General features: G+C 51.0%; 2 protein-coding genes across 3 annotated transcripts in view; one reads left to right on the forward strand and one right to left on the reverse strand.

Annotated features, from left to right (window-relative positions):
* Positions 1–3,401: 3,401 nt before the first annotated feature.
* LOC127038023 (interferon-inducible GTPase 5-like) overlaps positions 3,402–27,350 on the reverse strand; it is a 34,288-nt gene continuing 10,339 nt past the window's right edge. For both annotated transcript variants that reach the window (XR_007770547.1, XR_007770548.1), the window contains exons 3-4: positions 4,023–4,105; positions 3,402–3,880 (exon numbers count right to left, since the gene is read on the reverse strand). The gene's annotated coding sequence lies outside the window, so the exon portion shown is untranslated. The remainder of the gene's footprint in view (positions 3,881–4,022; positions 4,106–27,350) is intronic.
* Positions 9,010–14,367, forward strand: LOC127038037 (phospholipase A2 inhibitor gamma subunit B-like). Its single transcript, XM_050930377.1, has 5 exons — positions 9,010–9,188; positions 9,630–9,746; positions 10,778–10,930; positions 11,900–12,040; positions 14,036–14,367. Exons 1-5 carry the CDS (start codon positions 9,140–9,142, stop codon positions 14,245–14,247), a joined length of 672 nt encoding a protein of 223 aa, XP_050786334.1. The 5' UTR covers positions 9,010–9,139; the 3' UTR covers positions 14,248–14,367.

The raw sequence follows: 27,350 nt of genomic DNA on the forward strand, positions 1-27,350 counted from the left end.
TTGCGTGTAAAGGTGGCTGTGCTGGGACATTAACAAAAATACATCTTGCTGTGACAGTTTTCTGATCCACATATGCCAAATGTTGAGTTGTCCCAGTCCGAGGCATTGTGGGACAGACCAGTGAACAGCACTGTGGAAAGACATAATATAATTCTATTAACATAACTGCCCTCCTGCTGGGTCTAACAAAATATTAATACGGTATGCCGTATGTCTAACATGTATGGATTAGCTAACATTAACCTGCATGGTTCTATGATTATTATTAAATATTTACTTTAATAAAGATTTAATATTATTTTACCAAAGTGATCTATGAAGCAGAGGTAAGAGCAATTACCTGAGACTTATACTGTTTCAGCAAACTACAGAAGTGGCAATACATGATTAAAACAATTCAAGTGATCATTCCTTAAACTGGAGTAGGCATTAGTGTTGTTTGACTCACAATGTTACACACACGTGAAATAACACAGAAATTTGGAGTTGTGGCATCACGAGCAAGCTTCCCATGCTCAAAAATCATATAATTAGTTATCAGAGAGTCCTGCCAGTTTGTTCCATAGTCAGTGGCTTGACCACACTTTGGTTCATTATGAAATTTAGCCCAGAAAGCAAATAACCAATGGTGGTTAGGTTTATTGCTCTAAGTCAATAAGGAAACAGGGAAAAGGTTCAATACGATCCCGGCCATTGGGATGCCATCCTATACGGCATTGTCACATTCACCTTATAAAGAAGGGGATTTCCCAAGTTCCATCCCTGTAGCTTTCTACTTATACTCTTCCTGTTTACAGGTGCAAGGTACAGTGTACTTCGTGCTAACCTAGAATTAACCCATCTTCTTTCTCCCTTGTTTTCTGGGTGCCACGGAGTCCCCCTCATCTCTCTGCTCCCTGCACCTGCACTGCAGCTGGCGCCCCCTAGGTCTGCACAGGGGTAGAACAATCTATGTCTTGTCCTCTTCCTATGGGCCACTCTGGTGCAGGCCTGTGAGAACAACGCCCGACGCGTTGCTATGGGAAAATACTTCTCCATCCTAATCCTGGCAGCTCGCCTGTCTCCTTCAGCCAAAGCGAACTTCAGCTGATGCACGGTGCTGTGGGACACTTAGCAAACGAGAACAGGATTATAGTAAAGGTGGAGGCCAGTTTAGGCTACACAGCTGCTATAATATTTGTGCTTAGTGCTATCTGTGCATAATACATACTAATCTGCATATATAAATATGGTGCCTAAAATACATATTATTAATATGAGATCTGCATCTGTTTATCGCTATAGCTATATCTGTGCTAACCAGCATATACTGGTTAACAGGATTGTCCCTGCATAGGTCACCCTTAGTAGTAGTCCTCACCACTTTCTAAGCTTTATAAGGCCGGCATCAGGACCAGCTGGCTTCTCTGTCGCACAGACCTGGTCCTGGCCATAGTGATGACACACTGGAGTTAGGATGTCAAAACCATTTACACTGACACATCTTCCTGTCCCTCAGTGGTAGAAGAAACCACATGTGGTGCCCTCCATGTCTGTGTTGCTGAAAGACCAACCCATATTGCTGGACTATCTGGGCCCTACATTATTCACCTGCATTCCAGGCTTCAGAGAGCTTCTGCAGCTTTGACTTAAAGTCATTCCCAGCCTCCTCCACATTCAGATCCTCGAGTTCTTTGGGCCAGTCCATGTCCCTAACTAATTCCCTTCAGTTTTTGAAAGTTTGCCCTTTTGAAATCACAGGCCCTCATGCAGGGGTGAAAGGCCGGCATGGTAAAAAGTGGCCGCCATTACCGGCCCGTATGCAGCCAACGTTAAAGCACTGCCGCATCAAAGGACCCTGCTTAGTGTTGCCGCGGCAGAGCTTTAACGTCATTGCCCCTTTTGCCCTCCCCCAGGCCACCGACAGGAAGGGGCAGCTGCCCTGGGGCTGGCGATTTGAAAGGGCCCGGGGCTCCTGGCCACCACTGCTGCTACCTCAGCAGCAGCAGCCAGAGCCCCGGACTGTTTAAATTGCTGCCAGAGCCCTGGCAGGTGCATGCCAAATAGTGCGGATGGGCTGGCTGGGGGAGTCTGACCCCCATCCCTGTCCCTTCTGGACCCCGTACCAGTAGGTGGTTAATGTTACTTTCACCCCTGCCCTCATGGCAGCCCTGTGTTTGTTTATCCTGCCATTCACTCTGAACTGAATTAGTTGATCACTCAACTTATAGAGTTCTGTGTTGTAATTGAAATCAAAGTGTATATTATTTTTGTTACAAATCTTAGCACTGTCAAAATGATTTTAAAAAATTTTATTTTTCGTTTCACTTCATACAAGTACTGTTGTGCAGTCTGTGTGTCGTGAAAGTGCAGCTTACAAATGTAGATTTTTTTTTGGTTACATAACTGCCCTCGAACCCAAAACAACCTAAAACTTCAGAGCCTACAAGTCCACTCAGTCCATGGGGATGAACATCAGGAAAGCTCATGCTCCAAAACGTCTGTTAGTCTGCAAGGTGCCACAGGATTCTTTGCTGCTTTTATCAAGAAGCTGATTAGTCTTAGTGCGACCCCTAGTGGTGATATTAGGCAGCACAGGCCAGAAGCTACAACGCACAAGGGGACCACAGGGTCAGTGCGGGTCCATCAGCCACAGTCAAGATCCTTCTTTTATAGTCATCACAGCCAAGTCCTGCCCCTACTGCCCCCGGCAGCACCCCCTACAACAGGTCCACCCAAATTACAGGCCACTTTGGAAACTTGTTAGCCAAGGTCTGTGAGATTTTGTGGCCGAGCTGGGAGCCAAAAAAGCCCTGATCCAAAACTTAAGCCCACGCTTTAACTCTTAAGCATGAGATCAGAATTTTTAAGGTCAGGCTTGACAAAGCCCCGGCTGGGATGATTTAGTTGGGAATTGGTCCTGCTTTGAGCAGGGGGTTGGACTAGACGCCTCCTGAGGTCCCTTCCAACCCTGATATTCTATGATTCCTCTTTGGGTTAAGCCATGTGCTTAAAGTTAAGCACCATGCTTAAGCGCTTCACTGAATTAGGGCCTGTGGCAGCAGGACCCGCATGTCGGCTGTGAACACCTGCATCCCTGCAGAATTCAGGGGATTTCTCAAGGACACAAGGCCTTGATCATCCCCACCCAGTCCCTCGAAGCAACCAGAGCAGATGTGGGGGGAGGGATGTACCCCAGATCCAGATGGAGAGAAGTGGGGAAGCAGAGGAAATATATGAATCTGGGAGGCGCAGGCAGGAATTTCTGCCCTGGGATATATCCTCAGGCCATCTGTAACCAGCTGCTGGCAAAATAAAGCCACAGGTAGAAAAAATCAGAGCCAGTTCTATCAAAAAAAATTGACAAAGAAAATTGGATGAAAAATTTTCTTTTTTCCCCCTTCAATTTTCCATTTTTTAAAAAAAAATGAAAAACCTCAATTCTTGGAGGGATATATCCTTCTTTCTCCTCCATTTCCCCTCCCTTCTTCTCAGATGGAGACTGGGTGGGGGTGGGAGAGGGGGAGAGACATGGAAAAATGTCAGTTTTGAGCATTTTTGAAAGTGGGAAACTCTTTGTTTCAGACTCTTCGTGAAAACTACTGAAGAAACAGAACAAACAAAACCCTTCCCTTTATGAAATTCTCTTGAAAATTCTCACCAAAAATAGTTACCTGTTTTCAACCTGGTTTAGCGACCGTGATTCCAAACCAGCAAATACTGAGCTAATGTACTTACCTTCACTGCCAAGAGTCGTCCCATCGATGATTGCAGGAAGCAAGGGGAAAAACTGGTAAATTTTTTTGAAATAATTCCATTTTTGTAATAAAAATTGTTTAGGAAAAAATTACGTCCCCTTCCTCCATTTCTGTCCCATCCCTTCCCCTTTTTCAGCCACAAACTGGGGGAAACAAGCAAAAAAAAAGGATTTTTTAACCCGACAATTTTTAACCCCAAAATTTCAAATTAAAGCGCTCATGCAAAATGTCAAAGAAAGTGTCCCTCCTTGAGACTTGTACAACTATTTCATGAGAAATACTTACAAATTTCGAACCTTGTCTGCTAGGTTAAATGGTGCTAACACCAAGTTCTTGTGTCGCAGTGTTCATGAGTAGATCCCGAAGCGCTTGAGAAAGGGACAGAAGTATCGTTATCACCGTTTTATAGCTAGGGAAACTGAGGCACAGAACAGTGATGGGAGTCACCCAAGATCAGCCAGCAGGCCAGTGCCAGAGGTGGGCTGGGGCTCAGTCTATCACTTAATTCACTAGCTCAAATAATACAATGCAACTAGTTATTTCTGCATTACTTTCTTTTCATTTTAACGCTCCCTTGTGGCAGAGGTTGAGTGGTAGGTGTTTTATCGATAGACTGGACCATCTCTTTACATAATGACCTTCTCCAGGGGGTGCAGCAGGAGGGGGGACTTGAACCCATGATTTCAGGCTGTATAATCATGCACCTGACGATGATTCCAGCTAAAACAACACCGGACATGTAGCCCTGTTATATGATAGAACCACTAGAAGGGGCTACAGATCACCACCGTTTCCTATATACATTGGCTTGGAAGGATTTGATTTGTATCTGTAAATGTCGATTTCACTGCACACGCCTGCTGACCCCTCCCCCAATGGAAAAAATATTTCCATCGAGAATAATCGACACCTGCAGCTCTGCAAAGTGAGAGCCGCGCTGCTCGAGACGGTAGCACAGTTTGATTTAAGGCTATTGACTGTGTATATGTTGACATGGGATGTTGACAATTAATGATTCGAATAAAGCTCTAACTCTCTGAATCTCAGGGCCTGCTGTCGTTCCATAATTATTGTGGGACACCGCCAGGGCCGGCTCCGGGCACCAGCCGAGCAAGCTCGTGCTGGGGGCGGCAGATCCTACGGGGCGGCTTCTGCCCAGTCCTGGGGCGGCACGGCAGGTTTGGGTTTTTTTGGTTCCCATATCCTGTGGGGGGGGAGGAGGGAAGCCCCTGCAGCAAACTTGGCAGGGCAGCCGTGTCCTTCCCTCCCAGCCAACCGGAGCGGCACGGAGCCCTCCCGGCAGGCGGTGCAGGAGTCGGGACCAAGCTCTGGCCACCCCCATTCTCTTTCTCTCCCCTGCTCCCTCCCCCTCCCCTTCCCCCCCACTAGACCGGGCGCGCACTGTGCTGCACAGTGAGTCCCCCTGCACCCTGGCTCCGGCCACCCCATAGGGTTTTCTTGTTTTGTTTTTTTCCCCTGCTTTGCTGGATGTGCCGTCCCCTGCCCCCCGCTTTGCCGCTCCGGCTGCACCGTGTTACTCTTATTTTTTTCCCCTCCGCTTTGCTGCTCCAGCCACCCCCCCCGCCCCACTTTTTTATTATATTTTTTTGCTTGGGGTGGCAAAAAAGCCAGAGCCGGCCCTGGACACCACCCCTGGTTTTCTCACAGCTGTGGACATTTCAATGGATTCAAAATGGAAAACAAAAATGCTTATAAACCCCTATCATTCCTCACACGCACAAACATTGACCTGGACAAAAATTAAAAAAGAAAATGCTTAAACCCCATAACCGTACACAGCTGTGGAGATTTAAATGGGGGGAGGGGGATGCTTTAAAAAATTGCACAACTGTGGGAATTTAAATGGATAAAAATAGGGGGAAAAAAGCTTAAAATAATAATTTTGCACAACTGTGGAAAGTCAAATAAAAAATGCTTAAACCCCCCGCCCCGCCCCCCCCACAATTTTACAGATCTGAGGACATTTCAATGTCTAAAAATTGGAAAAAAAATGCCTAAAAAGCCCCCACATTTGCACTACTGTGGAAATTCAAATGCAAAACTGCTCCACACCCATCATTTTGCACAACTGCAGAAATTTCAGTTGCTAAAAATAGGGAAACAGGCGTAAAAATAAACATTGATATTATCAGTTGAAACAATAAAAATCATTAAAATCCAGCTCTGCTGGGCCTCTGGCTGTGTCCCCCAGCTCCTGCTGTGTGCCCCAGGTGTGGCCTGGACCCTGCCACCAGTGGACCCATGGTCCTACGCCATGCCTCACTGCAGTCCTGCTCTGATTTCCAGGGGTGTTGGAGCCGACCTGCTACGAAGCTACCAGGTCAGACGCCACAGCGACAGCAGCAAATTCACAATCGGCTGGTGCAGAGCAGCCACTAGACAGGCCGAGAGCCCAGAAGGGTTAACGTGGGTCCCGCTCCCCCAAGGGCTGTTTGCCCTGCGGGTCGCTGACCGAAGGCAGCTCAGGGAACGATGCCACCAGGGCCTAGGACTGAACCCTGGCCTGTCCCGGGGCAGATGCAGCACGCCAAGGACTGGAGCCCAAGGTGCAGGGCCCCGTGGTGGGGGATAGTGGCCCCCTAAACCCCTCCGCAGGAACCAGCAGCTCGAGGGGCCAGCGTGCCCCTGTGGCCTGCACCTGGGCTACGTGGGCACCATGCAAACAAGCCACTGAGGGGAGTGGGGCCTCTGCGGACGACCTCTGGGGGGCAAGCAAAGACCCACCCATCTGGGCCTCTGTGGACCCCAGTCCTGCTGCCCGGGGCAGCCACTTTAAAACCAAACCACCATCCACTTACAGAGGAGACAACGAGGGTTGCCAACTATCTAATCACACAAACCCAAACACCCCTGCTCCACCCCCTGCCCCTCCCGTTCCCCGAGGTCCCACCCTCCTCACTTCATCCCCCCTCCCTCCATTGCTCGCTCTTCCCCACCCACGCTCCGTTTCACTGAGCTGGGGCCAGGGGTTGGGGTGGGGGTGGCGGGCCAAGGAGTTCGGCGTGTGGGAGCGGGCTCCGGGCTGAGCCTGGGGAAGGGGGTTGGGGATCAGGGTTTGGGCTCTGGGAGGGAGTTTGGGTGTGGGTGGGGGCTGAGGGCTGGGGCAGGGGGTTGGGGTGCAGGAAGGGGCATGGGGTGAAAGCTCTGGGAGGGAGTTTGGGTGTGGGAGAGGGCTTAGGCCTGGAGCAGGGGGTTGAGGTGCAGGACGGGGTGCAGGCTCCAGGAGGGGGATCAGGGCTGGGGCAGGGGGTCGGGGTGCGGCAGGGGGTGCAGGCTCCAGGAGGGGGCTCAGGGCTGGGGCAGGGGGTTGGGGTGCAGGAGGGGGTGCAGGCTCCAGGAGGGGGCTCAGGGCTGGGGCAAGGGGTTGGGGTGCAGCATGGGGTGTGGTCAATGGGAGCTCTGAAGTCAGCTTTTGGGGTGGGGGCAATGCACAGACCCACCTGGCCCCCCTCCTAGGGGCTGCAGGGATGTGTCAGCAGCTTCTGGGAGCCACTCAGAGCCAGGGCAGGCAGGTAGCCTGCCTTAGCCCCACTGCACCACCGGACTGTTAGCTCCTAAAATCTCCCGGACTGGCTGCCCTGTTCTGGGAGCCTCCTGGCCAAGCCGGGAGGGTTGGCAACCCTGCCCTCCTCCCAGCCACCAATGTTTCAAGGACTCCCTGGCACTCCCCATACCCCGTACCAAGGATTCTATCCGCCCCATTTACCCCTCTCTCCGTGCCTGGGGACCGCACCCTGTCCCCCGAGCCAGGGGTCTGTGTGCGGTGCCGATAACCAGCCCTACACGCACCTTGGGTGCAAGCTGAGCCGTAAACACCACACGCGAGTTCACGACTGCCCCAATCCCCTCAAGGCTGGGTTGAAGATGGCGCCCGGGAACCAGTGATGGTACCCATGAGTCAGCGCCCCACGCCCAGCGTGTCGGACACGAGGGCTAATCAGCGTGTGAAGCAGCGGTGGGGGCCAGGCAGTTCTGCCCACCACTCCCTCTCGGGGTCCCGAACCGAAGGGACCCTGGGGAGAGAGACCGGCCACAGGACCAAGCATCACGACCTCACCGTCTGCTGGGATCTCGTGTGCCAACCCCCCGCCCTGCTTCCCACTGGTTAATGCTGGACAGTGACAGGGTTAGGCCACCCCTCCGGCCTCCTTAGACCATCTAAATTAATACAGCAGGGCCCCCTTTCCTGGGATTTGTGCCCCCAGTCCCCTCCCCCAATGCCAAGGGCTCTGTGTACCTCCCAACCCCCATGCCAGGAGCTCTGTGCCCCCCATTCCCCCTCCACCCAATATCAGGAGCTCTGTGCCCCCCCATTCCCCCTCCCCCAATGCCAAGGGCTCTGTGTACCTCCCAACCCCCATGCCAGGAGCTCTGTGCCCCCCATTCCCCCTCCACCCAATATCAGGAGCTCTGTGCCCCCCCATTCCCCCTCCCACCAGTGCCAGGGGCTCTGTGCCCCCCATTATTCCTCCCCCCAATTCCAGGGTCTCTGTGTCCCTCCATCCTCCCTTCCTCATGCCAGGGGCTCAGTGCCCTCTCATTCCTCCTCCCCCCAATTCCAGGGTCTCTGTGTGCCCCCATCTCCCCATGCCAGGGCTCTGTGCCCCCATACTCCCTTCTCCATGCCAGGGGGCTCTGTGCCCTCCCATTCTCCCTCCCCCCAATGCCAGGGGCTCTGTGCCCCTCCTCATCTTCCCTTTCCCCCAATGCCAGAGGCTCTGTGCTTCCCCCTTTCTCCCCTCCCCCCTCTAATGCCAGAGGCTCTAGGGTTGCCACCTCTGAGATACAAAAACCCAGGACACCCAGGATGATCCTGAGCCCATGAACCAGCAGCCTGGCCACATGCACAGAGCATCCTTGCAGATTTCCCAGGGACAGCGATCACAGAGAAGGGGCTAACCTGGGCAAACCTGGCACCCCTAGGCTCTGCGTGGCCCCACACTCTCCCTGTGCCAGGGTCCCCCATCGTCCCGCTCCACGGTCACCACTTCCCAGTGGAGGGCCGTCCTCAGCCCCTCCGATCCAGCGAGAAAGCGACTGTCGCAAACCCGGCATCTGTCCCCAGAGCCCGCTGCAGGTGCCGGGAGTCACCTTGGCCCACGCAGCCAGCACCCAAGGCCTGAGTCAAACCCAGGGCAGTGCACTGATTCGCCCACGGACATGTGATGAACACAGCATCCAGCCCTTACATTCCTGCGGGGCCTCTGTGTTGATGTTCCGAGGCCTCCAGCTAAAATCCTTCCTGCTTCCAATTTTGGGCTGGGTGACGCTAATTGCAACATCGCCCTCACCTCTGTTGATAACTGCCAACTTCCGGCCAGAACTTTGGCTGAGTCAGAGACCCCTGGCTCACAGCACAGTCCAGCTCCGTCCCCGGCACCATGAAGATACCTCTCCTCTTCTGCCTCCTCTCGGCCCTGCTGGAGACAGGTGAGAACGGGGTCTCGAGGGTCTTGGAATCCCTGCCCAGTGCTGACAGAAAAAGACTCACCCTGGAATAGTTGCTCTGGAGGGGAGGAACTCTCCTTCCCAGGGTGAAATATGCCCCAGTGCTGAGATCTTGCCCCTGGGCTGGGGGGCTGCTCACCACCTGTCCTGTATGGGGGAAATTCTCCCCACTGATCTTTTCTGGGGAGATGGGGACCTCCAGCTCCCACCGAGCTCTAGGAGAGGGAAAGATTTTTTCCCCTTTCTCAGCTACCTCACTCAGTTTTGCTATAGAGGGAGGGACGACACTGGCACAAAACCAAGAAATTCAGGGCCAGATCCCCGCTGGGGTCAATGGGTTGTAGCTCCATTGGAGTCAATGGGAATGGAGAGAGTGGAGCGAGAGCTGTGTGCAGATGAATCATGTTGACTTTCCTTCCACAGGGACCTGTGTTTCGTGCGAGGTTTGCTACAGCCCACATGACAGCTGTATGGGCAATGTCCAAGTCTGCAATGAGCAAATGGACTCCTGCGGGATCATTAAATCAGAGACGATAATAGGTGGGTGCAGGAGATCTTGAACTAGCCCCGAACACAGTCTGATTCGGAGTCTGCCCTCCTTCATTCTCTTCCCAGTACCCAGAGGTGGGCCTGGTCTAGTGGGTTAGAGCAGGGGGCGGGGAGCCAGGACTCCTGGGTTCCATCTCTGACTCTGGGAAGGGAGTGGGGTCTGGTGAGTTAGAGTAGCGGGGGGCTGGGAGCCAGGACTCCTGGGTTCCATCTCTGACTCTGGGAAGGGAGTGGGGTCTGGTGAGTTAGAGTAGCGGGGGGCTGGGAGCCAGGACTCCTGGGTTCCATCTCTGACTCTGGGAAGGGAGTGGGGTCTGGTGAGTTAGAGTAGTGGGGGTTGGGAGCCAGGACTCCTGGGTTCCATCTCTGACTCTGGGAAGGGAGTGGGGTCTGGTGAGTTAGAGTAGTGGGGGTTGGGAGCCAGGACTCCTGGGTTCCATCTCTGACTCTGGGAAGGGAGTAGGGTCTGGTGAGTTAGAGTAGCAGGGGCTGGGAGCCAGGACTCCTGGGTTCCATCCCTGGCTCTGGGAAGGGAGTGGGGTCTGGTGAGTTAGAGTAGTGGGGGTTGGGAGCCAGGACTCCTGGGTTCCGTCCCTGGCTCTGGGAAGAGAGTGGGGTCTGGTGATTTAGAGTAGTGGGGACTGGGAGCCAGGACTCCTGGGTTCCATCTCTGACTCTGGGAAGGGAGTGGGGTCTGGTGATTTAGAGTAGTGGGGGCTGGGAGCCAGGACTCCTGGGTTCCATCTCTGACTCTGGGAAGGGAGTGGGGTCTGGTGAGTTAGAGTAGTGGGGGTTGGGAGCCAGGATTACTGGCTTCTATCTCCAGATCTGGAAGGGGGTGGGAGCAGCAGTGGGTATCAGCATTTCTGGTTCTATACTGACCTTCGGTGAGTCATTCCTCCTGTATGCGATGCCTCAGTTTCCCCATCTTTAGCTTGATCACGCATGTGAAGAGTTGTGATGGGAAGGCAGAGACAACAACACCAGTGAATGAAGCCTCATCTCCTCTTCCTCCCATGCAGGCGAGATTAAGAGTCCTAGCTTTATCAAGGCCTGCGTGTCCTCCCGCCAGTGCCGCCTCAGTCCTCTTTTCATGACTTTTGGGAACGGGATCTCTGTGACCATGAACATCGCCTGCTGTGCGGGACAGGCCTGTAAAACAGCCTCCATTACCGGTATCCAGCTCCACCTCTGTCTCCCTGCTCCTTCTCCCTCCAGCTCTTCCCCTTCCTCACGTCCCCTTCTCCTCCTCCTGACCCCTGCAGGTGTCTCTGTGGAAGAATGGAAAAGAGATTATGAAAGAATCCATTGAGGTGCCTCATGAAATAACACTCAGCCCCTGGGAGTAGTCTTCCCACCCTGCAGGGGGTGCCCCATTGAATAACACTCAGCCCCTGGGAGTAGTCCTCCTGCCCTGCAGGGAGTGCCCCATTGAATAACAGTCAGCCCCTGGGAGTAGTCCTCCTGCCCTGCAGGGGGTGCCCCACTGAATAACACTCAGCCCCTGGGAGTAGTCTTCCCACCCTGCAGGGGGTGCCCCAGTGAATAACAACCCCTGGGAGTAGTCCTCCCGTCCTGCAGGGGGTGCCCCACTGAATAACACTCAGCCCCTGGGAGTAGTCCTCCTTCCCTGCAGGGGGTGCACCATTGAATAACACTCAGCCCCGGGGAGTAGTCCTCCTGCCCTTCGGGGGTGCCCCACTGAATAACACTCAGCCCCTGGGAGTAGTCCTCCTTCCCTGCAGGGGGTGCCCCATTGAATAACACTCAGCCCCTGGGAGTAGTCTTCCTGCCCTGCAGGGGGTGCCCCATTGAATAACACTCAGCCCCGGGGAGAAGTCCTCCTTCCCTGCAGGGGGTGCCCCATTGAATAACACTGAGCCCTTGGCTGGGTGGAGTTTAGTGGGTGGGGTTTTAGGCTCCTGCCAGGTGTGAACCCAGCTGGCCCCACTCAGGGCGGGGTCCAGGGCTCCCTGCTGCAAACCCCTCCCCCGCCCTTGCTGCCCCTGGCATCCCCAGAGCTACAGCTCCCCCTGCAGGGGGCACCCAGGGCTGAGCTGTGCAGCCCCCAGCTGCTCCCCCTGCCCCAACTCCTCCTGGGGCTCGTGCCCCGAGCTGACTGCGTTTGCTCCACTTCTTCCCAGTGCCCCCAGCTAACACCACCCTGAATGGCCGGAGCTGCCCAGCCTGCATCTCTGTGTTTTCCCATCACTGCAATGAAGAGATCATCGGCTGTACAGGAGCCCAGACCCAGTGCATCCGTATGAGCAGCACCGTGAAAAGCGGTAATTGCCCTTTGGCTGTTTCTCCATTCAGGTTTCCCCATCCAGGAGGGAGCCATGCACACAGGCAATCCCCTGTGGTGAGGAAGAATTGGGCAAAGTCTCAGCACGCCTGGATTCTGTCCCTGTGATTTCTCCTCACTTTACCTCTGTTTCCCCTACACACCCATTGGGGTTTTATTTTAGAATTCATAAGAGTGTGGAGAAAGGTAACAAGGAAGGTTTGGAAAAGCCTGCGGAGAGAAGGGAAACAACTGGGGCTATTTTTCCTTGGGAATAAGAGAGGCGACATGGTAGAACATGTGAAATTATGATTGTGATAGAGAAGCACAGAGCTGAACAAATAAGCGAGATAGCTAGATAGATCTTCAGTTCTATGCCAACACCAGAAATTGGAAGAAAATAGTTGTTTCCGGTCCAATAGAAAATTATTTTTTTGGCACTTTCAACAAACTGAAAAGTCAGAAAAAGTTTCATTTTGGGTCAAACGAAACATCTGGTTTTGATTTTGAGGGGTGGTTAGTGTTGTTTACGTCTTTTTTTAAAAAACAGAATGTTGGAAGCAGGGCCGGCTTTATGCCAATTCTACCAATTCCCCCGAATCGGGCCCCACGCCTAAGAGGGCCCCGCGCCCAGTGGCAGGGCCTCCAGGTGGGGCAAGTGGCCGAGAATCCCTTCCCTGGCTAGAGGCTCCTTTTTAATTTTTACTCACTCAGCGGCACTCCAGGTCTTGGGCAGCACCTTAGCGGCAGGTCCTTCAGTGTCATCGAAGACACAGAGCGAGTGAAGGACCCGCCTACGAAGACTAGGAGTGCCGCCTGGTGAGTACAAGCCTCATGTGTTTGTTTGTTTTTTTCAGTCATCCCTGCTGGGGCCCCACTGAAACTGTTTGAATCGGGCCCTGCACTTGCTAAAGCCGGGCCTGGTTGGAAGGAAAAGTTGTTTTGAACCAAAAGAGTGAAAACATTCTATTTTTTTCCAGAGTTTGTTTTTTATGGGGTTTCTTCCAGCTGAAATGATTCGGTGACTTTGAATTCACAAAATGTTTCAAAGTAGTCAAATTTGCATTTTTCACTGAAAAAAAATGTCATCTGAAAAATGTCAGCGAGCACTAGAGCGGAGAGATGGAGAACTCCTGAACGCCCGCTGTCACAGGATAGGACATAGCGAATGTTCAGTGAAATTGAAAAGGGACAAGTTCATTATGATTAAAGGAAACACACTTTCCAGTCAATAAATCGTTAGTCTGTGGAACTCCCCACCACAAGAAATTGCTGTGGTCAAGAGTTGAGCAAGATTCAAAAAGGGATTGTAGGCTTATTGGAGTGATCATAATAAATGATCGTAAAAATGTTGGCAGGGATATTAAACCTCCTCTTTCAGGTCTTAAGGTGATCTGTAGCTATTAGCAATCAGGACGAGACCTAGAGTAGGAGGAGCTTATCCCACATATTGGGGGGTATTGATCCCTTTCTCTGCAGAATCTAATGCTGGCCACTGATGGAAACGGGATACTGCCGTGGTGTCTCTAGAGCCTACTGTTTTACAAATCAAAAGTAATACAGAAAAAATGATGGCGCAAACACACCATCCCAGGGACTCCTACAGAAATCCCCCAGCTGGTTCGACATGGAGGTCCCAGAGATATTTCTTTCTTCTCTGGTCCCAACACGACAGGTTCTGTACAGGCCCCTTGACTGAGAGCTTCTTAGGGATCTCACTTATCACACCATCAGTGAGCTACACCATTGACAGGTGCATGGCGGGACTAACACAGGCCTGCTCTAAAGTTCATTAGGGATCAGGGCCCTACATGACTTGCCCAGAGGTCCACAGAATAAGACTACATCACAGCAGAGGAGAAGAGACTGTTGGGGGCAGGTCTAGATGGGCAGCAAAGAGTGGCGCAGAGGAGGAGGGGGAGGGTGTCGTATAGGGTCAGAGCCACAAGAGGCCATAGGTCCCCAGACACTGACCCCCCTGTTTTGTCCCTCACAGGTGAGGCAACTGTGCACACCACCATGAAAGGCTGCGCCACCGAGTCCGCTTGCACCAATATACAATTCAAATGGAGCTTCCCAGGGGTCAATACAGATCTCGCCACGGCCGAATGCAGACCAGCCTCCTATGTGGCCAGCATGGCTCCAGAACCAGCCAGACTCATCCTCCCAGCCCTTGTTACTGTCCTGCTGGCGAACGTCCTCTCCTGAGCCCCACTCCTCTCCTGAGCCCCACTCCCGCGGCACAGCCACACTGCCTTGGATAACCACACCGCAGGTGGCGGGCGGGCGCAGCCCTTCCAAAGGTTCCCGCGCCCAGCTCCGATTCACTTTCCCTTTAGTGGGATTAACTGAATAAAACAGACAGGAGAAAATTGTCCTGTGTGTGTGTCTGTCCGTAATCATGGATCTCAGATACTGTGTGTCTGTCTGTGTGTCATTGTGAATGTTGGACTCTGGGTTTGTGAAAGCATGAGTCTCATATTCTGTGTGTCTGTGTGTCCTCATGAGCCTTGGACCGTGTGTGTGTATCTGTGTGTGTGATAGCAAGTCTTGGATCATGTGTGTGTAACCATGTCTTGGATTGTGTGTGTGTGTGTGTAAGTCTTAGATTCTGTGTTTATGTGTGGTGTGTAGAATCCTGAGTCCTGGACTGTGTGTGTAAACGTGAGTCTTGGATCATGTGTCCATCTGTGAGATAGTGAGTCTGTGAGTGTGGGGGTGTCTGGGATTACGTGTGTGTGTTTGTGATGATCGAACTGATTTCCTCATTTTTAATTTTAATCATACCCACCCTCCTACAGACCCTAGAGTCTGTTGGAAAATGGGGTTTGTTTACTGGGGTGGGGGTGGTATTTCTTAAAATATTCCAAATTTTTTGTCATAAAACTGAAAAATGTTCAGCTGAAAAAACTGATTTTATTTAATCGTAAATTTTTTTTGTGGCAGGACCCACCAACCAGGGCTGGAGACCCTAAAGCAGGGATCGGCAACCTTTGGCACGCGGTTCACCAGGGTAAGCACCCTGGTGGGCCGAGCCGGTTTGTTTACCTGCCGCGTAGTCAGGTTCGGCCGATCACGGTGGCAGGAAGCAGCAGCCAGCACATTCCTCGCCCGCGTTGCTTCCCACAGCCCCCACTGGCCTGGAGAAGCAAACCACGGCCAGTGGGAGCCGTGATCGGCCGAAGCTGACTACGCGGCAGGTAAACAAACTGGCCTGGCCCGACAGGGTGCTTACCCTGGTGAGCCGCATGCCAAAGGTTGTCGATCTCTGTCCTAAAGGGTTAAAGCAGCTTCCCCTCCCCCTACGCCTGGGGATGCCAGGGCAGCTCTGCTTCCTGCACAGAGCACTTGTTGGAAAGATGCCGGGCACCAGGATTGCACCTTGGACTTGGTGGGGGAGGATGAATAAACACACGAGTGTTTAACACTGGAATTAAAGGAGACGCATCTATAGCTGTGCGGCATCACAGCTCCCTAAACCACTTTACAGGATCCAGCCACAAGAGGGAGCGAAAGCCACACATTGGTTTGGATCTGAGTTACATTGGTGCTACAGTAAATCATCTCACTGAGAGGGTGGGGGGAAGCGAGAGAGCCCTCTAGGATCAACAGAGACCCACCCACCACGGATAATGTGGATGACCCCCTAATCCTCTGGGGCTGCCCTTTTAACACCTTAGATTTAAAGAGGATAAATGAGAAGTGTTTTCTGTTGAGATGGCGTTAACCTGCAGAACTCCCTGCCATTGGAAACTGCCAGCACTAGGATTCAAACATGATTGGCCATTTGGACAGACAATGTGATGATCTATAGCCTCATTAGAGAGATGGGTGTAAAACGGACACAGGTCTGCCTGTTTCTGAGCCCACTGATCACTGAGGGCATGTCTACATTATGCACTGGGTCGATGGGCAGCGTTCGATCCAGCAGGGGTTGATTTATTGTATCTAGTCTAGACGCAATAAATCGACCGCTGAGCGCTCTCCCATCGACTCCGGTACTCCACTGGAGCAAGAAGTGTAGGCGGAGTCGATGGGGGAGCATCAGCCGTTGACTTACCACAGCGAAGACACCGCGGTAAGTTGATCTAAATGTAACCCTTCTGCCCCTCTGAGTTGGCAGCAACAAGGGCCGGGTTCAGTATCCGGGGTTCCGTTTTAATAACACAATGCAAAACCGGCTCGAGCCCCCACCCAGTGACCTGGGACACTTACATACCACACCCCCCTGGGTGCCTCTAGGAGGCAATACTTCCCCTCTCGCAAGCACAGAGTCTGAGTGTAGCAAAATCCTTTTAATAAAGGACGGAAACAATGCGGCATCCAATTGGAGAAACACTAGAAACAGGATTATAACACAAACCATAAACAAAACCCACCTCCAAGTACGTTTGGCAATGTCCTTTCCCCTTTAGGTTCTTAAGTCCAATTACCCCAAAGTCCAACAACCCAAAGTCTCTGGTCAGTGCCACCCCAGAATTCAAGAGTTTATCTGCCAAGTTTTACTCCCCCAGCCTGGGTGGAAAGGGGAGGGGGGAGAGTCCACACAGGGTGTTAAGGGGCACCTTACATGGGCCAGGGCCAACTGCTCCACCTCTCCGTGAAGTTCTGCTGCAGCCTTCACCACGACCCGCTCCACCACACCAGCTGTGCTGCTCCTCCAGCTGTCCATGCAAACCACTTCACTCTGCTCCATGGGCTGCTCCAACACGCTGCAAACCGCTCCGCTCTGCCAGCCGCTTAACAATAGGTCTTCAGGCTCCCCCCCAGGTTAACACAGCACTCAGTGATCTCAGCTCAGCCCCTTCAGTGATTTCAACTCTTAGTAGGGGAGCCCTGGTGTTGGTGCACCATTGGCTCAACGTGAATTCAGCTCAGCGGTTTTTAGATGGACTGCTAATGGAATCAAAATTAGCTCTACTCTTTAACAGTGGAAAGAGAAGGATGTGCAATTGGTGTTCCAGGCCCTCACAAGGGGTCCATACCATCAGGTACACACACCAGTCCCCAACCTCTCTCTCTTCATGGGGTTTTGGAACCCATGTCCCATGTTTAGCAAGTATCACCCAACTGAGGTGAGTCATCTCTGTCAGAAAGCACTCCCACAGCTCCCCATTCACACAATCAGGGTGACAAACTTTTTTTTTCCTCCTGCCCCCATAACAAAGAAAGTGGGGATCCCAGAGCTGTTAAAATAACCATCCCAGTCTGCTGTGGGCTTATGCTAAGTGGGGGGGTGGATGCCAATGCAAATCTTTCCCCATTCTTTGAAATTCTTGGAATTCTTTCCACATTCCCTACAATTCACCACCAGATGTCAGGGTAGCGCTCATCCTGACTCTGGTAGCGCTCATCCTGACTCTGCTTACATAAATACGTCGACTTCAGCTACCTTATTCACGTAGCCGAAGTTGCATAACGTAGATCGACCCCCACATCCCCAGGTGTAGACCAGGCCTGATTGAGGAAGTAGGAAAGAACCCTCCCCCATGGTCCAGATTATTCCATCAGTGCCCACTAGGGGGCGTCATGCACCATCCCATGGAGCAACTGGACCAGGCTTCCCATCAAAGCTGGGACTGGACTAGTGTCTTCCACTCACTTGCTCTGCTCTGGGATTACCCAGGAGGGGGCAGGTATGTAAAATATAGACAGATCCCGGCTGGTGTCAATCGACAGAGGGGGTGTGTGGGGATAGATAGAGGGGGGTCTGTGAGATAGACAGATAAATAGACAGATAGATAGACAGAGCGGGCGGATGGGGATAGATAGAGGGGGATTTATCAGATAGATAGATAGATAGATAGATAGATAGATAGATAGAAGGGGTGGATGGGGATAGGTAGATAGATAGATAGATAGATAGATGAGGTGGATGGGGATAGATAGATAGATAGATAGACAGATAGAGGGGGTCTATGGGGATAGATAGATAGATAGATAGATAGATAGATAGATAGATAGATAGATTCTTCACCGGCGTCTTCACCAGAGACACTACTGTGGCAATCCTGTACCACAAAATGTATCATTCAAAAAGAGGGAGCCAGGCGGCTTTGACTGGGCTGAGGAGCTGATCTAAACACAGCAGGGAAGAACGGAGCCTGGATCTATGGGGGCAGGATGCTATGGGGCATTCAGAGAGGTGGGGCACTATGGGGAATTTCCCTCCCCTGCTGCAGTATGCTTCCCTCCCTACTTTATCTAAGTAATCCGTCACCTTCTCAAAGAAGGAGATCAGATTGGTTTGGCACGATCTACCTTTAGTAAATCCGTGTTGCAATTCGTCACAATTCCCATTGACCTCTATGTCCTTAACTACTTTCTCCCTTAAAATTTTTTCGAAGACCTTACATACTACAGACGTCAAGCTAACAGGCCTATAATTACCCGGATCACTCTTATTCCCTTTCTTAAAAATAGGAACTACATTAGCAATCCTCCAGTCATACGGCACAACCCCCGAGTTTATCGATTGCTTAAAAATTCTCGCTAACGGGCTCGCAATTTCACGCGCCAGTTCCTTTAATATCCTCGGGTGGAGATTGTCCAGGCCCTCCGACTTCGTCCCATCGAGCTGTTCAAGTACGGCCTCTACCTCAGTTGCAGTAATATCCACTTCCATATCCACATTCCCGTTTATCATCCCTCCATCATCGCAAGGTTCCTCACTAGTCTTATTAAAAACCGAGGCAAAGTACTTGTTTAGATGTTGGGCCTTGGTGGAATAGTACTCATGACTGGAGCACGGGTATTGAAGGCTATGTGCTGTTCAGAAAAGACAGGAAGAAAGGCAAAGGTGGGGGAGTAGCCTTGTACATCAATGATGAAATTAAATGTAGCGAAATAAGATGCGATGGAATGGATAAGACAGAGTCCGTCTGGGCAAAAATCACGCTGGGTAAAAAAGCAACTAGAGCTTCCCCTGAGATAGTGCTTGGGGTGTGCTACAGACCGCCGGGATCGGATTGGGATATGGATAGAGACCTCTTTAATGTCTTTAACGAAGTAAACACAAAGAGGAAATGTGTGATTATGGGGGACTTCAACTTCCCGGATATAGACTGGAGGACGAGTACTTGCACGAATAATAGGGGTCAGATTTTTCTGGATGTGATAGCGGATGGATTTCTTCATCAAGTAGTTGAAGCACCTACGAGAGGGGATGCCATTTTAGACTTGGTGTTGGTGAGCAGTGAGGACCTCGTAGAAGAAATGGTGGTAGGGGACAACCTTGGTTCGAGTGATCATGAGCTGATTCAGTTCAAACTAGATGGAAGGATAAACAAATGTAGATCTGCGATTAGGGTTTTTGACTTCTCCAGGGCTAATTTTAAAGAGTTAAGGAAATTAGTTAGGGAAGTGGACTGGATGGAGGAATTAGTGGATTTAAATGTGGAGGAGGCCTGGAATTTCTTTAAGTCACAGCTGCGGAGACTGTCGGAAGCCTGCATCCCGAGAAAGGGGAAAAGAACCATGGGCAGGAGTTGTAGGCCAAACTGGATGAGCAAGCAACTCAGAGAGGGGATTAGACAAAAGCAGAAAGCTTACAGGGAGTGGAAGGAAGGCAGGATCAGTAAAGAAAGCTACCTTGCTGAGGTCAGAACATGTAGGGATAAAGTGAGGAAGGCTAAAAGCCGCATTGAACTGGAACTTGCAAAGGGAATCAAAACCAATAGTAAAAGGTTCTACAGCCACATAAATAAGAAGAAAACAAAGAAAGAAGAAGTGGGGCCGCTATACACTGAGGATGGAATGGAGGTTAAGGATAACCTAGGCATGGCCCAACATCTAAACAAGTACTTTGCCTCGGTTTTTAATAAGACTAGTGAGGAACCTTGCGATGATGGAGGGATGATAAACGGGAATGTGGATATGGAAGTGGATATTACTGCAACTGAGGTAGAGGCCGTACTTGAACAGCTCGATGGGACGAAGTCGGAGGGCCCGGACAATCTCCACTCGAGGATATTAAAGGAACTGGCGCGTGAAATTGCGAGCCCGTTAGCGAGAATTTTTAAGCAATCGATAAACTCGGGGGTTGTGCCGTATGACTGGAGGATTGCTAATGTAGTTCCTATTTTTAAGAAAGGGAATAAGAGTGATCCGGGTAATTATAGGCCTGTTAGCTTGACGTCTGTAGTATGTAAGGTCTTCGAAAAAATTTTAAGGGAGAAAGTAGTTAAGGACATAGAGGTCAATGGGAATTGTGACGAATTGCAACACGGATTTACTAAAGGTAGATCGTGCCAAACCAATCTGATCTCCTTCTTTGAGAAGGTGACGGATTACTTAGATAAAGGAAATGCGGTAGATATAATTTACCTAGATTTCAGTAAGGCGTTCGACACGGTTCCGCACACGGAGCTGTTAGTTAAATTGGAAAAGCTGGGAGTGAATATGAAAGTTGTAAGGTGGATAAGGAACTGGTTAAAGGGGAGACTCCAGAGGGTCGTATTGAAAGGTGAACTGTCGGACTGGAAGGAGGTCACCAGTGGAGTCCCTCAAGGATCGGTTTTGGGACCGATCTTATTTAACCTTTTTATTACTGACCTTGGCACAAAGAGCGGGAATGTGCTAATAAAGTTTGCGGATGACACGAAGCTGGGGGGGTATTGCTAACACGGAGAAGGACAGGGATACTATTCAGGAAGATCTGAACCACCTTGTAAACTGGAGTAATAGAAATAGGATGAAATACAATAGTGAAAAGTGCAAGGTCATGCATTTAGGAATTAATAATAAGAATTTTGGATATACGTTGGGGGCGCATCAGTTGGAAGCGACGGAGGAAGAGAAGGACCTTGGGGTACTGGTTGATAGCAGGATGACTATGAGTCGCCAATGTGATACGGCTGTTAAAAAAGCAAATGCGATTTTGGGATGCATCAGGCGGGGTATTTCCTGCAAGGATAAGGATGTGTTAGTACCGTTGTATACGGCGTTGGTGAGACCCCATCTGGAATACTGTGTGCAGTTCTGGTGTCCCATGTTCAAGAAGGATGAATTCAAACTGGAACAGGTTCAGAGACGGGCTACGAGGATGATCCGAGGAATGGAAAAACTGCCTTATGAAAGGAGACTCAAAGAGCTTGGCTTGTTTAGCCTGGCCAAAAGAAGGCTGAGGGGGGATATGCTCGCCCTATATAAATATATCAAGGGGGTTAACGTTAGGGAGGGAGAAGAATTATTTAAGTTTAGTACTAATGTAGCCACGAGGACGAATGGGTATAAACTGGATATTAGGAAGTTTAGACTTGAAATTAGACGAAGGTTTCTGACCATTAGGGGAGTGAAGTTCTGGAATAGCCTTCCGAGGGAAGTAGTAGGGGCAAAAGACTTTCCTGGCTTTAAGACAAAGCTTGATAAGTATATGGAGGGGATGTTATGATAGGATCGTTAATTTGGGCAATTGATCTTGAATTACCACCAGACAGGTCTGCTCAATGGTCTGCGGGGAGATGTTGCATGTGATGGGTACTGAGTTGCTGCGGAGAATTCCTTCTTGGGTGCTAGCTGGTGACTCTTGCCCACATGCTCTGGGTTTAGCTGATCGCCATATTTGGGGTCGGGAAGGAATTTTCCTCCAGGGCGGATTGGCAGGTGCCCTGGAGGTTTTTCGCCTTCCCCTGCAGCGTGGGGCATGGGTCGCTTGCTGGTGGTGTCTCTGCAGCTTGAGGTCTTCAAACCATTTTTGAGGATTTCAATAACTCGGTCCTGGGATAGGGGTTGTTATAAAATTGGATGGGTGGGGTTCTGTGGCCTGCCTTGTGCAGGAGGTCAGACTAGATGATCAGATTGGTCCCTTCTGACCTATGAGTCTATGAGTCTATGAGTCTAATCTTCCCTCCCTGCCACGAAACCATAGAGACCCCACCTAGAGCACTCCACACACTACAGTGTCCCACTGCCACCATAACCATAGAGACCCCACCCCTAAAGTGAGCCCCCTAGGCTGAGGCAGAAGGTTAGGGTGTGGGAGGGGTATGGGCTCTGGGCTGGGGGTGTGGGTTCTGGAGTGGGGCCAGAAATGAAGGGTTCAGGGTGCAGGAGCAGGCTCTGGCTGGGGCAAGGGGTTGGGATATAGGGGAGTGAAGGCTCCCAGTGAGGGTGCGGGCTCTGGTGTGGGGTTGGGGATGAGGGATTTGGGGTGCAGGAGGAGGGTCAAGATGGGCTGAGGGATTCAGAGTTCGGGAAAGGGCTCTGGGTTGGGGCAAGGGGTGAGGGCTCTGGCTGGGGGTGCAGGCTCTGGGGTTGGGCTGGGGATGAGGGATTTGGGGTGCAGAAGGGTGCTCCAGGCCGGGGCTGAGGACTTCAGAGGGGGCTCAGGGCTGGGGCAGGGGGGTTGGGGTGCAGGAGGGGGTGAGGGGTGCAGGCTCCAGGCGGCGCTTACCTCAGGGGCTCCCGGAAGCAGCAGCATGTCCCGCCTCTGGTTCCTATGCAGAGGCACAGCCAGGCGGCTCTGCGCACTGCCCCATCCATGTGTGCAGCCCCCACAGCTCCCATTGGCTGTGGTTCCTGGCCAATGGGAGCTGTGGAGCTGGTGCCTGAGGCGTGGCCCGGGGGCAGCGTGCGGAGCCCCTTAACGTTCCCTTTGACTAAGAGCAGGAGGGGGGACATGCTGCTGCTTCTGGGAGCCATGCAGAGCCAGGGCAGGCAGGGAGGCTGCCTTAGCTCCGCTGCGCCACCAACCGCATTTTCAGTGGCCCGGTCAGTGGTGCTGACCGGGGCTGCCAGGGTCCCTTTTCGACTGGACGTTCAGGTCGAAAACCGGACGCCTGGCAACCCTGTGCAGTGTCCTTCCCTTCCCTTAGCCACAAAGACTCCGACTAGAGTACCCCCACACTGCAGTGACCCCCCCATGCTGACCACAGAGTCCTCAACTAGAGTGTCCCACATACTGCAGTGCCCCTCCCCCATCCTGACCATAGAGACCCTGCCCAGTGCGCCCCCCACTGCATTCCCTCCCTCCACCCTAACCATAGAGACCCTGCCTACTGCACCCCGCACTGCAGTACCCCTCCCCCACCCTAACCTAACTTACTCCAGATTTACACCAGGCTGGGAGCAGATTTGGGCCCTTGTGGCTTTTGCCAGACAAGGTTCTTCTGCTTCCTGGGAGCTCCCAGTTTCCCAAGTTGTCTTATCTGCTGCTGGGATTCCCTGAACTCCCTGAATGTTTAATTCTATTTTTTTCTTCTTATTTTTTGAGCGGATGTTTATCCTGTTGGATCATCTAACTTCCAGCCTGACTGAATTTCTGGCCTAGTGTCAAACCTTTGTTCTGAGTCAATCCACCGATGGGGTTTGTATTTTTGCAGCTGTGATTTGGCCTCTCGGTCCAGCCCTTAGTGTTTTCCACAGGCCATTTCTTGTGTGTAGAACTTGATTCTCAAGTATTCACTAAAGGCCGGATCCTATCTCCTGTATCGTCTTTCTCAAAGGCAAAAATCGATTGCAATTTTTGCAGAACATTAGAGCTGCTGTAGTGGATCAGACAAACAGTCCGTCTGGTCCAGTATCCTGTCTTCTGAGAGCGGCCAGTGCCACATGCTTCTAAGGGAATGAACAGAACAGGCAATTACTGAGTGAAACATCCCATTGTCCACTCCCAACATCTGGCAGTCAGAGGAGGCTTTAGGGACACACAGAACATGGAGCTCTGATTATCTTGGCTAACAGCTGATGCACCTGTCCTGAGGCACTGATCTAATTCTTCGTTGAACACGTTCATAGTTTTGGCCTTTAGAACACAATGAACACACATCTACGATCCCAAGATACCTTGACAACCACAGGAATTCTAAAAACATGAGTTGTACACCTGGAAGTCAAGTCAAGACATTTCAATAAATAAATGATATTTTGTTCTTATGCGCCTCTTTGTTCCTGAGCCTTTAGGGTGCAGTATGGCCAGTTCCATCAAAGCTGGAGCCTAAACACCTAAATGAATCTTAGCCCACCCTCAAAGTTTTCCTGGGCTTATTGAGAATATGAAATAAGAGAAATCCCAAGTATGACTTCAACTGGTTCCCTTGCATACAGGTCAGTCGGCCATTTGAATTGGTGGGAATGAATTTAACAGAGCCATTCCCGGCAACAAAGGAGGGATATACGAGCAGCCACAGACTAGCTTACAAGATGGGTTGAAGCATTTCCACTTTGAAATAAATTGGCATCTGAGGTGTCAAAACAAATGTATGAAATTCTACAGTGACTTGGATGTCCACAGCTTGTACTGACAGATCGTGGGCCAGACTTCAATAATGAGGTAAACACTTTTTTCTGAGGTTGTTTTTGACCATGTCTTCAACCACACTTCCAGATCACAGATAGTTGACAGTGAACATGGGCTTCATTGCCCTAGGGAGTTTTTCTTTATGGGTATTTTGGCTGACAAGTTTCCATGAACTCCCACACTACTTTGGGAAGGATTACTGCTGGACACCCCATCTGGGTTGCTCTAACATTTTATTCTTTGGTCTCTTTTCATCCACCAAACATGGCATAACATTTTTTCTTTCAGTATAACCTAGACATTGCAAAAAATTGGGAATACAGCGTAACTTCACCAGCCCACACCACGCACAAACCAATGGATTGGCTGAAAACACAAACAAATCCATCAAAAGGTAACACCTAATATAGTATTTCCCTGCCCCTGGAAATTTCTGCTACATGCATCCGACGAAGCGGATATTCACCCATGAAAGCTCATGCTCCAATACGTCTGTTAGTTTATAAAGTGCCACAGGACTCTTTGTTGCCTAGTGAATGCCAGTGAAAATGAGGTAGGATCAGAGGGAAAAATAGGAAAAGAACAAGTTAAAAATTACTTAGACAAGTTAGATGTCTTCAAGTCACCAGGGCCTGATGAAATGTGTCCTAGAATACTGAAGGAGCTGACTGAGGAGATATCTGAGCCATTAGCAATTATCTTTGAAAAGTCATGGAAGACAGGAGAGATTCCAGAAGACTGGAAAAGGGCAAATATAGTGCCGATCTGTAAAAAGTGAAATAAGGACGGTCTGGGAATTACAGACCAATCAGTTTAACGGGTGTACCTGGAAAGATAATGGAGCAAGTAATTAAGCAATCAATTTGCAACACCTAGAAGAAAATGAGATGATAAGTAACAGCCAGCATGGATTTGTCAAGAACAAAACCTGATAGCTTTGTTTGACAGGGTAACAAGCCTTGTGGATGCGGGGGAAGTGGTTGACATGGTCTATCTTGCTGTTAGTAAAGTTTTTGATACTGTCTCCCAGGATCTTCTCATAAACAAATCAGGGAAATACAACCTAGATGGAGCTACAATAAGGTGGATGAAAAACTGGTTGGAAAATCGTTCCCAGAGAATAGTTATCAGTGGTTCACAGTCAGGACGGAAGGGCATAATGAGTGGGGTCCCGCAGGGATCGGTTCTCGATATGTTTATATTCAAAATCTTAATGATTTAGATAATGGCATAGAGAGTATGAAAGTATTGTGAACGATGCTAAGCTGGGAGGGGTGACAAGTGCTTGGGAGGATAAGATAAAAATTCAAAATGATCTGGACAAACTGGAGAAAAGGTCTGAAGTAAATAGGATGAAATCCAATAAGGACAAATGCAAAGTGCTCCACTTAGGAAGGGACAATCAGATGCACACACAAAATGGGAAATGGCTGCCTAGGAAGGAGAACTGCAGAAAGGGATTGAGGGGGTCAGACTGGATCACAAGTGAAATATGAGTCGACAGTGTGATGCCACTGCAAAAAACCGATCATTCTGGGCTGTATTAGCAGGAGTGTTGTGAGCGAGACACAAGAAGTAATTCTTCGGCTTTGCTCCGCGCTGATTAGGCCTCAACTGGAGTATTGTGTCTAGTACTCAGTGCCACATTTCAGGAAAGATGTGGACAAAGTGAAGAAAGTCCAGACAAGAGCAGAAAAAAAGGAAAAAAAGGTTAAAGGTCTAGAAAACATGACCTATGAGGGAAGACTGAAACATGATAATGGTTTTCAAGTATGTAAAAGGTTGTTACATGGAAGAGGAAGAAGAATTGTTCTCCTTAACCTCTGAGGGCAGGTCAAGAAGCAATGGGCTTAAATTGCAGTAAGGGAGGTTTAGGTTGCTACATCAAGTAGCAGTTCTTTACAACAGCAGTTTCTTCCAATCTATATGGAGCAATAACTGCTACAGATAGCACCTTTCTACACGCAGCAGTTACACACACTATACTGCAGGACACTGCTACTGGTGGGCGTTTGCTACATCAGGTAGCAGTTTTATATAATAGCAGTTTCTTACAGTCCATTGCCTACCAGTAACTGCTCCCAGTAGTACATTCCTGCGGGAGCAGTTTAGTACACTACCCCTGGCAGGGACGGCAAAGCAACCCCCTGTGTCTGGGGAGGAGCTCCCACCCACAGGGACACCCTGTAGGGATGTCAGGGTGAGGGGAGGCACCAGGACATCAACCCAGTCATGGGCGTAGTTTGGGGGGCATTGCCCCCCCCACTGCTCCCTCCCCCCGATTTCTGTGAGTGCCAAGCAGGGCTTGCTCTGCGTTGCCTGTCCAGATGGGAGGCAGTTTCTGTCCTTCCCATGCTGTGCCAGCTCACTCAGTGACACTCCCCAGCTGGGCTGGCAGCTCCGGGATGCTCCCTGCTGGGTGCTGCTTCTGTACAAGGGTGAGTGCCCATGTGGGGGCAGGGCGAGGCAGTGGGGGAGGAAGAGGGATGGGATGGGGCAGGGGGAAGAGAAGGGGGGATGAGGGAGTGGGATGGGGCAGGGGGAGTGAGATGGGGCAGAGGAAGAGAAGGGGGGATGGCGGTGTGGGATGGGGCAGGGGGAGGAGAAGGGGATGACTCTGAGTGCCACCCCTGGGGGAGCGTTGCCTCCTCACTTGTGGGCGTCAGTGCTGGACGCGTCCGGAGAAATGGGGGGAGGGCATGTGTCCCCTCACTAGACACAGCCCTGTGTCACCTCTGGGGGAGTGAGCAGGCTCCAGGCTGCAGCTGCCTGTAAGTCTCATCTCTGGGGGGGCGGAGCTGGTGTGCGGTGGAGATTTGTCCTGTGGGCGGTTTCCCATGGCGAAGGGGGTAGGATCACACCTGCCCGGACTGCCTGGGAGCAGGTGTGGAGAGGCATGTGCCTGGCCAGGCACCCACAGCAGGCAGGGTGATTTGTACATTTAGAGCCCTGCGCGGATACAAAAATATGAATCTGCAGGTGCCAGAAATAACGTGACTCCGACCCGTGATCTGCAGCCACACCTTCGTGTCATCACACCGGCTCACACAGGCTAGTGGAGGCGGGAGGGACA

This window comes from Gopherus flavomarginatus, chromosome 20 (assembly GCF_025201925.1).
Source record: "Gopherus flavomarginatus isolate rGopFla2 chromosome 20, rGopFla2.mat.asm, whole genome shotgun sequence".
Taxonomy (NCBI): domain Eukaryota; kingdom Metazoa; phylum Chordata; order Testudines; family Testudinidae; genus Gopherus; species Gopherus flavomarginatus.

Coding starts and splice junctions, on each gene's coding strand:
- LOC127038037 (XM_050930377.1), top strand. CDS start 9,140: ATGAAGATACCTCTCCTCTTCTGCCTCCTCTCGGCCCTGCTGGAGACA. Junction 10,931..11,899: donor TAAAACAGCCTCCATTACCG/GTATCCAGCTCC, acceptor ACTTCTTCCCAG/TGCCCCCAGCTAACACCACC. Junction 12,041..14,035: donor GAGCAGCACCGTGAAAAGCG/GTAATTGCCCTT, acceptor TGTCCCTCACAG/GTGAGGCAACTGTGCACACC.